Source organism: Myodes glareolus, chromosome 18, assembly GCF_982192425.1.
Source record: "Myodes glareolus chromosome 18, mMyoGla1.1, whole genome shotgun sequence".
NCBI lineage: Eukaryota > Metazoa > Chordata > Mammalia > Rodentia > Cricetidae > Myodes > Myodes glareolus.
The window spans coordinates 72,765,946-72,781,368 of NC_142043.1; the positions used below are offsets into that span (position 1 = coordinate 72,765,946).

General features: G+C 37.6%; 1 protein-coding gene across 2 annotated transcripts; it reads right to left on the minus strand.

The window, feature by feature from the left end:
* Nucleotides 1–5,396: 5,396 nt before the first annotated feature.
* On the minus strand, nucleotides 5,397–6,362 carry LOC148119301 (olfactory receptor 10C1-like). 2 transcript variants are annotated; one of them, XM_087897862.1, is made up of 2 exons: nucleotides 6,008–6,362; nucleotides 5,397–5,602 (listed from the first exon to the last, which is right to left on the minus strand). In XM_087897862.1, exons 1-2 carry the CDS (start codon nucleotides 6,360–6,362, stop codon nucleotides 5,397–5,399), a joined length of 561 nt encoding a protein of 186 aa, XP_087753988.1. The 2 variants fall into 2 exon arrangements, with proteins under 2 accessions (XP_087753988.1, XP_087753987.1); XM_087897861.1 differs by having other exon boundaries at nucleotides 5,397–6,362.
* Nucleotides 6,363–15,423: the final 9,061 nt, after the last annotated feature.

Consider the following 15,423-nt stretch of genomic DNA (forward strand, 5'->3'; position numbering starts at 1 on the left):
GTCATGTCGCAATTTACTTCTATCAAAAGTAGGTGCAACAAAACTTGGAGTTAAAAGTTGAGTACTAGTGGGGAAGATATGAGTAGAGTACCAAATACTTATTGCACAAAAAATCAGTACCTGAATATCTAAGGTTTTATTGATGTAAAATAAGAACGATAGGGAGAATAACTGTCACTCTTGAGCAGGACATTCTCTTGATTATCTTCAGTGACTAGACACACTGCTGTCTGTCACAGTTAACAGACAGTACATGTTGATTCAGCCTTAGATTTTAGAGTTCATATATTTTGCATACATTTTTCCTGAGTTAAAATTTTATTGCTTGAATTTAATTATAATTTAGATCTTAACAGTTGTGGTTCAGGAAAGGAGATATTGAACCAGGAGAAATTCTCTTAGTTTTATGGGAATTGGACAACCAAGTTATTTTTTTCTTTTGTACAGGTCCTGCCCCTCACAATGGCAGAATAAGAACCAATATGTGAAATGTGGTAATTCCATTTAGCTTGAGAAAATATTTCAGCTTCTTCTGCATCTAGGTTCATCCATAACTAACTATGGCCAATAAAATGCAAAGAACATTTAGTTAAATTAGATCATGTTTGTTGTTTGTTGGTCTCATTTATTATGCTACTGAAATCTTATTCAGAAAGTCTTCTGTATGTCTCTATAATTTGAAGTAAAGCCCCGAGTTTTTCTTCTAATGATATCAGTGTATCAGGTCTATCATTGAGGTCCTTGACCAATATGTGAGTTTTTTGCATCATAAAAGATAAGAACTGAATTCCGTATCTACATTCTTAAGATCAGTTTTCCCAACACCATTTGTTAAATATTACTTCCTCTTTTTAATGCTTATATAATTGCATCTTCATAAAAAATCAAGTGGCCGTATGATCATGGATTTATAACTGAGTCTTTAGTTCTATTCCACTGTTAACTGTTTTTGAAACAGTAACTTACTGTTTTTATTACTATAGCTCTGCAATGTAATTTGAACTCAACTATAATGATACCTCATGTAGTTAGCATGTTTATTTTTTTTAAAAAAGATTTCTTTGGATAACTTCATTATTTTGTACCTTTATACAAACTTTCATATTTTTTTTCTGTCTATGAAGAATGGTATTGGGTTTTTATTATGTTTGCATTGAATTTGTAAGATTGCTTTAGGGAGGCAGTCATTTTCAAAATACTGGTTCTTTGATTCATTGTGCATGGGAGGTCTTTCCATCTTCTGGTGTCTTCTTCAATTTCTTCCTTCAGTGCCTTAAATTTTTACTGTACAGGAGGACTTTCATTTTATTGGTTAAGCTTATTTCCAGATATTTTAATTTTGGGATAGCTATTGTGAATGCAATTATTTTCCTGACTTCTCTTTCAGTATATTTTTCTTTAGTGTATAAAGAGGCTATTGATTTTTGCAAGTTACTTTTGTTTTCTGCAACTTTAGAATACACAGGGACTTTTTTGGTAGGGTTGTTGTGCTCTGTTTGGAGACATATTGTTCTGACTTTTATTGATTGGTTGTTGTAGGAAGGCTGCTTGTTGGTCCCGGCCACTTAGGCCCAAAATAATCACATAGAAACCATATGTCCACAGCAACCTTTCAGGGGTTCTTGGCCCATGAAATCATATTAGTCTAGAAGCAATCCACAAGTTCAAATCCTCTGTGGAAACAAAAGAAGAACCTCTTTTCCAAAGTAACATATCCTTAGACACAAACTCTGAAGTCAATGATACCTTTATAATATATGTGCTGGGTTAGCATAGCAGTCCAGACAATGAAATGTCTCTCTGTAGTTAGCTCCTTCAATGTCAAAAATTCAAAGAAAACACAATAATATTCCTAATCTAGACTCTCTTTGTATATTCCATTGTTTGTGACTTTTCTTGTTCTATTCTATTCTTATTCTATTTACTTTTTATTATCTTTACTCCTTCAATCTATAATTGTCTTACTTTGTCTCTTTAAAGACTTTGCTTTTTATTTTTAAAATTATTTATTTGTTTTTATAACTCTTTATACTCTTTTTCTTCTCTCTCCCAAGCCTATGCACATTTATTCAATACTGTGACCCATTTAGAGGTCTTTTATGTCTGAATCTGTCCTATTGTATATCTGTAATTCTTTACTGTCCAGGAGCACTTTTTTTTAAATTTACTTATTTATTTATTTATAAAAATTTCCACTTTCTCCCCTCCTTCCAATACCCTCCCATTCCCCCCATTCCCTCTCCTCCTCCCTCTCCAGTCCTAAGAGCAATCAGGTTTTCCTGCCCTGTGGGAAGTTCAATGCTAAGCACTTCTTAAAAACTTAAGCTGTGGCATTGCTAGGGTATATGCAGCATCTTTGCTTGCTCTGCCCAGTTCATCACGGCAGAAGTCTGTTCAGTGACTCTGAGATTTCCAGATGGGAGCCATTCTCACCACCTAAATTCTGGGTAGCGCCATGCTGCATATAAACCTGGTTTTTTTCTGAGTAAAAGCTAAATCTGCCATGCTGTGCACTGCATGGCCTGGAAATAACTGTGTATGGTGGCAGGAATCTCCAGCTTCTCCTGCTTGTGCACACCTAGTAGACCTGATCCCACCACCTGAGCAGGCAGGGAACACTGAGCTGTGGACATAGTCTCAGCTACTTTCCTCATGACCCTGAATGAGCATACAGGTACCAGATGCCATTCAAATACTGCACAGTCAGAATTTGTGCTGGCAGCACACGAGCCTTTTTTCTGCTATGGTTGAATCAGGAAAACCTTTCTTAACGGAGCCATGCCTCTGCTTGCTTCTAGCAAACAGAACCCACCCAAGAAAATGCTGCTACCAAACCATGCTTTACTCTGTTCCTTTGTGTCTAGAATTTCCTTTTAAGCTTTCCCAGGTTTTTAGGTGGTTGTAATTACCTATGTTGGTGCGCCAATTTGTTGGAAGAAGATCACTTGTTGGTCCTGACTGCTTAGGCCCATATTATCACACAGAAATCATATTATTTAAAACAGTGCTTGGCTAATTATCTCTAGCTTCTTATTGGCTACCTCTTACATATTAATTTAACCCATTTATATTAATCTGTATATCACCACATGGCAGTGGCTTACTGGCAAAGTTTCAGCATGTCTGTCTCTGGTGGAGGCGCCATGGCTTCTCTCTAACTTTACCCTTTTCTCTTCTTGAATTCAGTTTAGTTTTCTCCACCTAGCTAAGTTCTGCCCTGCTATAGGTCCAAAAATGATTATTTATTCATTAATGATAATCACAGCATACAGAGGGAAACCCCACATCACACCATGGTCTAGGTTTGTGGAGATTGCAATTAAAGATGCTGATAAATGATCTTGTTTTTTGGCATATATTTTATTCCTTTGTTTCTTTTCCCTCTCTGATTCTTAGGAAATTATGGTAGCTGTGTATTGCCTAGTAAGAAATTCTTCTGAGATACTGATAATTGTGGTCACTGGATATTCCATGTAAAATGTATTTCTAGCTTTTAGGAGCTGACATTTATGGATGGGGATGGGTTAGCAGAGAGAGACAGAGAGGGCCCATAAGAAGGAGGAAAGCAATATGTTCAAACAGGATATTCTCAATCCCCAAGGAAGAGGAGGAGTAGGGAGTGAGGAGATGCCACAACAGATAGTCTGCTACAGATCTGGAGATGAGACAGGTGATTGAATATGGAGGAGAGGAGGGTGAGAGAAAATTTGAAGTTCACTTACCTTCCTCATTTGCCTACTTGCTTCTCAGTTAGCTTTGGCTGGTAGGTTCCCAGAGAAAGGCAGCTGGAATTGGGTCTGGAATAAGAGGATGAGTGGAGGAAGGAAGATTGGAGAAGAAGCTTTGTATGATCTGCAGAGATGGGGCAGAGTGGAGGTAGAAGCTTTATCAGGTGATCTGCTACAGAGATGGTGGGGGAGACAGAAAGATTAGATTTGCTGGAGAGGAGGGAGCCTTGAGGATCCACAGTTAGAATACTTTTTTTCTGGCAGGAATAGTTTGTGTTTTCCTATGAATATGCTTACTGGATTTGGTAACTGGCATAAAGTGATGAGTGGGGAAGAAAGGTTGGAGGGGAATATCTGTGTTTTCCAATGGGGATGGGAACAGGGATAGAGGTGAGGCTTAAAAAAGTGGTCTGCTATAGAGCTGAGAGAGTGAAAAGGGGTTGGATTTGAAGGAGAAGAGGGAGAGACTAAGATCTGACTAGCCTACCTGTTTTCCTGGCCTGTAGGACCAGCTTTTCCCAGGGAATACTTGCTAATGTTAGAGACTGGGATAGTGGGATGGGTTGGGTGAAGAAATATTATAGAAGTTCTTCATGGTCTGTTGGGTTGGGAGTCAGAGAGGAGGGGACAACTACAGTAGGTGTTCTGCTGCAGACCTGGGATGAGCCTGGGGATGGGACTTGGGGGAATGGAGGAAGACGTGAAGATATTCAGTTAACCAACCTGCTTCCCTGGCCTGAATGGCTTGCAGGTTCTGAAATAACGACATTTTTGACATTAAAAAAGTATCATGGAAACTCTTGAAAATATTTCTCATGTTTTCTTTAATATTCTAAAGCAAATAGTTTCAAATTAACATTTCAATGTATTGCAAAATTTACACGTTTTTGGTATATACAATTTGCAAAAGACTTATAGTATCTGACACTATGAAATAAAGATGTAGACTAATATAAGACCATTATATAGTTACTAGGAAATATAGATTAGTGTGATATATGTTTGGATAGAAAGCAGAAGTCATTGGGGCATAAGGGACTAGAGTTCGTAAAACTTCTGAGATATAGCAAAGCAATTTAGATTGTCATCGTGAACTAAAATATGATGGAATACTTTCTACTGTATTGATCTCTTTACTTGTATCCCTTAGTATTTGAAATAATTTCAGAATTAGTATTTAGAACATATCCCTGAATGCAAAGGTACCTTTAAACTTACTAAGATATTCAACGTAAGTTGTAATTGAACCTTCTCTCCTGCCTGTCTGTTCCTGAACGAATACTCAGAGGATAAATATTAATTATAATTGTTTTGGTAATGGCTCAGGCATATTGCTGACAAGCTCCCACAATTAAATTAACTAATTTTTACTAATCTGCGTATTACCATGTGACTGTAGCTTACAGGGAATGTTCTGGCATCTTTTTTTCTTTAGTGCCTCCCAAACTTCACCTTCTTTCTTCCTGTTTGGATTTCCTGCCTAGGTATATTCTGTCCTATGATAGGCCAAAAATAGCTTTATTCATCAACCAATAAAAGCGATATTCATTCACAACATACAGAATGACGTCCCAGACCAATATGTCAGGCAGAAAAATGTATCAATGTTTGTTTGTTTACTCTGGTTCTATATGCATGCTTATTAGTCAATAATTCTGTGTGGTTCTGTTACCTATTTCTGCTCAGAACTTTTCTCAAGCCCAGAGTTCTCCTCAGTGCTGCTTTGACTTCCTTGTTCCGTAAACTATAGATGATGGGGTTCAGCATGGATGTCACCACTGTATAGAAGAGGGCCAAGAGTTTATCCATTCCTGGTGCGTGACTAGTCTTGGGCCTCAAGTAGGTAATAGATCCTGAGCCATAGAAGAGTGTGACTACGAGTAGGTGTGAGGAACAGGTAGAGAGAGCTTTATGGCATCCCTCAGGTGAAGGCATCATCAGCACTGCAATCAGAATCCTGACATAGGAGGAAATGATCAGTAAAAATGGGCTGGATATGCAGAGGACTGCCGCCACAAAGACGGCAGCCTCGTTTTGGGATGTGTCTCCACAGGCAAGTGCCAGGAGGGGTGGAAGGTCACAGAAGAAGTGGTCTATCTCACAGGGCCCACAGAAGTCCAAAGAAAAAATAAAATTGGTCTGTCCCAACCCTACTATGCATCCTATTCCCCATGAAACCATTGCCAAATGGGCACATACCCCACGACTCATTCGGACTGCATAGTGGAGTGGGGAGCATATGGCCGTGCAGCGATCAAAAGCAATGGCTGCCAATAGACTGCACTCAGTTATTGCAAAGAAAGTGAAGAAAAACATCTGTGTGGCACAACCCTCCCGAGAGATCCCTCGGGACTCACTCACAAGACTCTGCAGCATCTTGGGTATGACAGAGCAAGTGTAGCCAATCTCCAGGAGAGACAAGTTGGCCAGGAAAAAGTACATGGGTGTGTGCAGGGCTGGACTGGTAAAGATGGCAAGGGCTATGAGTGCATTGCCTGTCAGTGATACCAAGAACATGAGGAGGATGAGGGTGAACAGGAGGAAGCACTCTCCAGGGACCTCAGAGAACTTGGCAAATGCAAAACGTTTGACAGACAAGCTGTTCTCCTGCCACAGGGAGCAGTTGACACTCATCTCCTGGAAGAGAGAAGAGCAAGTCATCAGAAGGATTCTTGCAGACGGGGAAAATTATTCAGTTTAATACTTATGATCTTCAGTTAAGTCAGAGACAGAATGTTTAGCTTCAGTCATAAAATTAAAATTTGCAAACAATTATTTATCCTCACAGAGTTTCATATCTAACCCTTTATCTGCTTACCACATCTGGTGATTTCCCAAAGTGTACTGAGAATTATACCGAGTTTCCCAGGACTAAGGACAGGTGCTTTACCCTTATATTCCCAGCCTCGATGAAGCTGAGGCATAAAGCTTACCATGGGTTTGAGTTCAGCCTCACCTATGGAGTAGATATCAGCCAAATTAAAAAAAAAAGGAAAACATCAATTGTGACTCAATTCTTTTTGCATGCTTTTTATTGATGAGTTATCAATATCACCCTGAAAATCTGCTCTCACACCAACTCATATCTATCCTTTCCTATTGTCATGAATAACCTCTCCCCAACCCATCTCACAGTGTTTTAAGGCCACGGTATTCTCTGATTTCTCTTGTTAATATTCAGACACATGCCTTAAAAATATTATTTCCTCAAACGTGATTCATATTTTTGTGAAGGTAAAATAAAATCAAATAGACCTTCAATAAATAAATGATTGCTGTAATGCATAGAATTAAAGGCAGGGTACACTCTGACATATGAGCAGTTTAATGAGGGTAGGAGAGATGTTTCTTAAGAAAAGATGAATAAGTTGAGACATGAGAAGGAAGTAGGGTTAACCAAAGAGCACCACAGCTCTTCAATGCACAACTGTGAGCACTACAGAGAAAGCCTCATTATGGCGGCTGATTTCTGTGTCTTTTTTTTTTCTTTTTGGTTTTCCGAGACAGCATTTCTCTGTAACTTTGGAGTCTATCCTGTAGCTAGTTCTGTAGACTAGGCTGACTTTAAACTCACAGACATCCACCTGCCTCTGCCTCCCGAGTACTGGGATTAAAGATGTGTGTCACCATCATCCAACGATTTCTGTACTTTAATAGTTTACATCTTTTAATAGAGTATGCTTTCTTAGTAAGCGTATCATAGCTAGCACACTAAATTTCTGTTTTTTCTTAATATTATTCTTAAGATTCTATGAATCAGGGCATTGATTTAAATAAAGAAATAAGAGTAAAAGAGATGTGTTCTTGGTATGTATTTAAGGTTGGCATCAAATTCCCAATTTCCCTGCCTCAGTCTCTTGAATGGTGGGATTTCCAGAGTGAGTCATTGTGTCTGGCATGATAGAAATTTCTCTTTAACCTTTTACTCAAAGGACTTCACATTACAATCCCATCAAACTGCCTGCATTTTGCACATGTAGTATTTATACACTTCATTTTCTCTTTGCTCACTTTCTCACTAGTAGGCTTCTGTGTCCTTGCTTCATTGTTTGTCTGGTAAACTCTTCAGTTCCAGCTTAACTTTGTCTTTTTTCTGGAAATCACACAATTCTTCCACCTAGCAGTCATACTTCATACTTTTCACATTAAAACTGCTAAAATAGCATCTACCACTGTGGTGGTGATTACATCTCATTTCTTTCTGAGTACAGCCTTCTACAGAGACTGTGTATTGATTTCACTTTTCTATCATTATATCTGCCATCTTTACCAATCCGTATATTTTCATTTATTGAGACGTTTCAGTGTTTACCTTACTCTGCCTCCTTAGATATTCTGCCTGTTATTTCCCATTACATCCCCTGGAGTTCAACCTAATGTTCCTCAAATATTTCACATTCAGCCTACTCGTTTATCTCTCAGTCTGGTATTTTATCCTTTCAAATGAGATGACCCTTACTGTTTTGTGTGGTATATGAAATTTGTTTTTTTCTTCCAAAAGTCTGAAAACAGCTTTTTTTTTTCAACAAGAGCAGAATAGGAGATACTTTCAACCAATCGGTCCTCCCTCTACTCATTTGATAAACCAAGTATCACCAGGTCATGCTATGTTGTATGTGAGTGGATCACGTCATGGTTGATCCACAAACCAAATGTGAGCCTTAGGGGTCACAAATTATTTTCGATAATCATATTAGCAATGTTAATTTAATCATATAAGGCATGTATATACATACATGTCACATATACTTGTATGCCTGTATATCCATGCAGAAACACACACAGATGCACATAGAGTAGAATAAGGGTTCACTCTGGGAAGACTGTGAATCAGTTAAAATCTTAGTATAGACAACAATGTAAATAACATTTTTGCTTAAACTCTGTATCTTAATTTGACCACTTATAAAATGGTCTAAGAAAAAATGTATTTACCATGAGGTTGCTTCAATGAGAATTAAGTTAATTTCCAAAAATCACTTTTAAAGTTTGTCAGGTGGTGAATTCTTTCTAGCTACACAGGACATGAACATGGTTGTATGTCTACACACAGCCATACTATATTTACCTTTGTGTACACTCGATTTGGGGGAATTTCACACCACAATCCATAATCTTTGTTCCTATTCATTAATTGCTCTCTAAATTACAGTTTTTATTATTTTGGACAATGGAAAAGCAAAAATAATTAGAACATGTGTACACATTTAAAAATGGCGCCTAAATCTTCTATCCTGAGGGGATATAGTTGTGTGTAATAAATTACTGAATCTGTTAGATGGATATTCACCGATACATGTGCAAATTCTAAAAGCTTAAGTAAAGTGAACACATACATGGGTTGACTTAAAGTTCTAATGAACATAAAACAGGAAGTCTGGAATTACTTGAAATCTCAGGGGACTCAGCACTTGTAAATATAGCCAAAACCACAGAGTATTCTGCTGTGATGCATTTTACTAATTTCAAATTATTATAAACATTTCCGTGTACTATATTAAATTTAAATATAGTAATTTTTACTATATTATTTTTACTATATAATTTTTACTATATTACTAATAGTAATATCTGTATTACTCATGTATTTTGTAGTAACAAAATCCACATGTGCTTGAAGAAAGGGAAACAAAAAAAATCCAAAAGGCAAACACAGAAATGGATATTTTTAAAATTTGGAATATTTTCTTAAATTCTCTGTGGTTAGTAGTAGTTTCTACATTTGTATTGCAAGCTCTCCACAGGGAGAGTGTGGTCTTGAGTCTCAATTAAATTTTCAGGATCTCAGTTTAGGAAATGCAACCAGAATGATATATTTTCATCTCAATCTGTGGAGTGAGAAGGATTTACTCAGAAGGAAGATTCCTGAGAAAGAAATAAGGGTCAGAGTACTCTGACATAAATATCCCATCTGCCTCTAACCTGTTACATTTTCATGACCTTAATTTTGGAATCACTAGTTCCTTTAAACACTACATGATGTAATCTTCCCCATCTTTCTAGTTAAGCTATTTTAAGTGGTTTTATACCAATAATCAGCTCTATTTTATAAATAGGCCTTCAGGGTTATAATGTGTGCCCTATGAACTGGTGGTTCACTTGGCAACTAACTATATGCAAGAGATGGTGCATGAGATGAGAGGATTTTGATATATTACAGTCTAGGTTTTGCATAATACAATACATATCTCAGAGCCCCAAGTCAAGCTCATTATACGTTGTTCTGTTTTGTGAATGATACAGGTGAAAAACATCATTTTTTCTGGTGTCAGAAGGTTAGGCAAGTTCATTGGTGGGTTCGGTTCCTTGTCTGATCTTTTAAAGTTATGACACACTGGAAGATACTGTTTCTGAGGCAGTGCAGTGTCTGCATGTAGAAACTGTCAGGAAGTGAGAATTGTACTATTAAATAATGACTATTTTAAAGTTCTATAACAGCACACAGAATTTCTGTAGCTTGATCAGGAAAAGATAACTAGAATGCTCACTTCCCGGTTTTACCACATTCACTCACCAAGGACCATTTATGCAGCTGAGTGACACTTTAGGTCAACCCAGAAGAAAGAGTGGGATCACTTGATTAGATTACAATGTATCATATAACATGAGTATCACAGTGACAAATGAATTCTAATTCACCAGGAAACAAGTGATTAATAGCAATGGAGAGCTATTTTCTGAGGTGGATGCTCAAGTCTGCATAAACTATAATAGTCTTAACAGAAGGAGACAGTAAGTAATTAGAATAAAAAGAACAGGAAAATGTTTTGACTATTAAATATCCTTTTATATGCTTTAATTCATACTCCACAGGCCTAGTCTTGATAAATAAACTTTGCCACCTACCTCCAATCACAGTACTTGAAGTGATAATTAAGTAGATTTTGCTTCTGGTTAGCTACTCCAGACTTTCTCTACATCTTTTCCTTGCTGCATACAGAGGACACACAACATCCCCATCCTCATCTCTACATTGTACTGAAAAGCTTTTGTTATGGTGAAAAGTCATGCCTGATGTCAAGAAGATTGTGTCTCAGGAGAGAGCACAATGTCCTTCAAGGCAATGTCCCAGTATCACAGATGTGCATGTGTATGTGCAGGCACACACACACACACACACACACACACACACACACACACACACACACAAGCATTACTACTTCTAGAACACAAATACACTTAACAATGAGCCCTAAGCATGTTATGCTAAAATTCTTCTGTATTCTGAGTCATTTTCATTTTACTCTCCCCAGGAGACTCACAATCTCTTCTCACTGGTGAGTTTCAGGAGTCACTGCATTGCTCTCCTGAGAGTCCTTATGGATAGGACAATAGCTATGGGCAGAGCAGCCTCACTCTGCAGCAGCCCTTTCTCCTAAGAAATAGTTCTATCAAAAACATCTGAATCATCTCATCCACAAGGAGGGTGTCCCAATATCCTAACCATCTTTCCACTGCATCAGCTTTGCCACCTGATGACAAAGGTCCAACATGTGGTGTCCTGGAGAAGAAGTTATACAAACCAGAGCATTTATTCATTCCTAGGCACTCTGAGTTTTGAGTTAAGGTCATGAATATTATATTCTTATCTTATTAGTGATAGCCAAATAAAGTTTTTAGTCTCATCATAATGTGTTGACTGGGATTAATTATAGATGTTGGTTATTTCCTCTTGTTACTAATCTATTATCTATTTTTTTTAATATGACAATATTTTAGATTTCATGAAATGGGATGTTCATCATCTTCAATAATAGTGTTAGTGATATCATACACCTATGTATAACTTAGAAAAATTATATAGGGTGTAAATTGTTTTACTATTCTGCTAGACTAAATCCCTCTGGTGTGTAGTGGGTGATTGTTGTTGTTGTTTTATTCTTAATTCACGTGATGTTGGTTTAAATTTTCTTGTCATGATAAATCTACTTGGCTTCATCAAATGAGATAATATTGACCTGATTTGTGCAATAAAAAGAGAGGAACAGTCCATGTTCTACTATCTTTTGTAAGAGTTTGAGGGTTGGTATTTGTTCTTTATTAAATGGTTGGCAGAATCCATCAAAGAACTCATCTATTTCAGGCCTTTATTTCTGTTGCAAATGAGTACTGATTTAATCTATGTAACTATTACAGGTAAATTCAGACCTTGTGTTTCAACATTAAACAGTTTTGGTAATTTTTGTTTGTTAAGACATAAGAGAAATATTAAAAAAACATGAAAGAATAAAGTTAATTTCTTTTATTCTATCATATTATCATACAACAAAACTAATAATCAATATAAAGAGAGCACAGAAACTATAAAACCATCTAGAATAGAACAAGACATTTTTGAAAGACTAGTGAATCATTCATGGAATCAGGGAGGTAATTTGAAAGATCCTGAAATAAAATTGAAGTGAACCCACAACTTACATAGTCTTTGGAATACAACCAAAAAGTTTTGAGAGGAAATTCTGAGATGGACCTTGAATAGGAAGAACTGATTTTGAATCAATCATGGCCCTGCTATTGGACTTGCAGAGAAATGCTCCTGCCATGGCCTGAGTTGAGACTATCTAAGAATGAGTAGTATATGAAATTAATCAGGGTTTGTGATGGCAAGGCTGGCTCAAATTGTGGCTGTCATGACTATAATAGTACCTTCTGGAACTGACATTATACTCTAACAGTAAGCAGATGTAGATTTTGTGTGATTCTCTCAAGACATCAGTGTTTTGAGCAGTCATATTTAACATGCTGGCCCTCTAGTTGGCTGCCAGGCTTATATCCTTTGCCTTAGTGTTTCTATTGCTGAGATCAAACATCATGTCTATATTCAACTTGGCAAAGGAGGGAGTATTTAAACTTACAATTTTTAGTCAACCCATCATTCAGAGAAGTCAGGGAAGGAATTCTGAGCAGAAACCTGGAAGCAAAAATTGATACAGGGGTCATAGAAAAGTGCTTCTTACTATCCAGTTTGATTATTATTTGCTCAGCCTGTTTTCTTAGCGCCCCACCAGTCAAGGGGTGACACCATCCACAATGTCCCAAATTCTCCTACCTTAATTACTAAACAAGAAAATGAGCAACAGGTTTTTTTTTGGTTTTGTTTTGTGTTTTGTTATTTTGCAGGCTAACATGGTGGGTACATTTTTCTCAGTTGAGGTTCCTTCTTTATAACTGCAGCTTGTGTCAAGTTCACATGAAACTAACCCACCATAGATTTTCACTCAAGAAACCCAGGGCACCAGAAGCATATCTAGTATCAATTAATTGATGAGTCAAAATTTCCCAATGCTTAATAGCTTATTTAAAAGAAAGTTTGCATTAAAATATTACTGTCAACTTAGACTCTATCTAACAGTGATCTAATGATGTCTTATTTCTGCTCTAGAGGCATAAAGAGAGGTACATTCATTAAATGTATCTCAACATGACAGATACTTTTGTGTATGGAATGGTCATAACCTATATATCTCATCCCCAATGTATATACCTGTTTTCAGTTTGTTTTTTGATATGACATCAAATGAATTAAGTATTATTCTTAGGATCTTCTGAAAGTCATTTCTGCAGGAGCTCCTTCCACTCCTTCAGCCAATAGCCACTGAGATACCAGCTCATTGGGGTGTGGTCTCTCTCTAAAAATGCAGTAGCTGCCCTCCACTCTCTCTCTGGCTTTCGGCTCCACTTCTGGCTCCTAGACTCCTTTCCTGATTGAGCAGCGGGGCTGTTGTTTGGGATGGTAATCTGTAAGTTTTTTCCCCTTTGAATAAATAACCATTCTATTAATCATAATTCAAAACTGGTGTGGGATTGTTTGTGACTTACACCTTCATCTGGCACCCAAAGTTTGGTTCTAGAACCCCCCTTTCCCCTCTGTTCAGCTGCCTGCCGCCAGCTCGGCTAAGCATGAGCCCTCCCTCAGCTGCGGCCTGTGCCCTGTGTGTGGAGCCAGCAGTTCAATTAAACCCTACTCCTCCCGAGCTCCACAGGCTCGGGACAGTCTCTGCCTGCCTGGTATGCTCTTTTCTGAGTTGTTTTTAAATTTCCCTTGTGGCGCTTGAGTGGCATGAATCAGAACACAAGTGGTTGCCAAAAGCTGCAACCCCTCGGGGCGACTCGGTCACATGAAGGCATATGCGGCTTCTGGGTTGCTCTTCTCCACCCCTGGATTCTGAGTTTCTGGTTCCATGTATGGAATTGATTTAATTACATTTTCTTTGTTGAGCAACTTATATTTCCTAGTTTTTAACAAATACTAAAGCGGACACTGAAACAGGACCCCGTTTCCATCACCTTTGCAGTGGTCCTAGTCACGACTTGGCAACAGCGCCACCTACGAGATAATAGTTTTTGTTTCCAATGCCAATTTTACTGTTTTCTTTATTAATACAATGGATTATGTCATGCAAGGTTTATGTGACTATGGGGATACATTAATTTACTTGTTACTAGGTTTCAGTTTTCTTTTCAATATTATATCATTAAGGAAGATACAATTTTTATGGACTAATTATGAACAACTAGTTGAAAGGATTAAAATTATTGAAAATCAGAGGTTATCTGAACAAGTGGATACTATGATAGACAAAATTGACTCCATGTCCAAGGGTACTAGGAAGTTATCTGAAAGGGTTCAGGCTGTTGAATTTGACGTTCAGACGTTACCACAAAGTTTTGATAAGGTGACAGATAGACTGTACCTCCAGAATGGGAACCAAAAAACTGATACCTTAGTGAAATTCCTAGAAACAAAGGTAGGTCAGGAGAGTCAGGATTTAAGAGAGACAATGATAAAAAGATTTGAAATGATTGAAGAAATTGTTGGAGCTGGTGAACAGAGTAAGAAGGCACAAGGACAGGATACAATGCCACCACCAGCTGTTAGAACTGGCTTACCCAGGGTTCTAACGATATACCCTATAATTTATTCTGACAAAGCATCAACTTCTAAAGGTTCAAAGGGAGTTAAAGAAGCTAGATGGACACCAATAGCAATGAATGATTTAAAAGAAATTAAGCAAACTGTTGTTAATTATGGCTTGCACTCTGCATTTGTTAAGGAAATGATAAGGACTTGGGCTTCTAATGTCAGAGCTACCACCCATGATTTCTCTCAGCTAGTGTCTGCAATTTTAGATGATGGACCTTCCTTGATAATTGATATTGGAATTTATTTCAGAGAAGAATCCAAACATATGGAACAGCAAGGAATAACAAAATGTGTGGAAGTTTCCCAGGATCAAATTCTTGGTGTAGAAGCATATGCTGATCCACAGGTCCAAGCTCTTTATGATGAATAAGTACTGTCCTTATGTCACAAAGCAGCCTTGAATACTTTGAATAGACTACCAGATCCAGCAAAAAGGATTGAATCATATACCAGGGTTAGGCAGGGACAGAGAGAACCCTTTACTGACTTTGTGCAAAGATTAATTAAGGCTCTGGACATAGGGGTAACAGACCCAGAAGCCAGACGAATACTTCTTGAATCTCTAGCTTTTGAAAATGCAAATACAGAATGCAAAAAGATAATTGGGCCTTTAAGGTCTAGATCAGCACCTATGGAAGAATGGATTCAGCATACGATGAATGTTGAGATGTTTAGCTATAATGATGAATCTTGGGTAGGAGAAGCAATTTCCAAAGCTATGAGGAGACATCAAACTACCAGATGTTTTAATTGTGGTAAATTAGGACATCT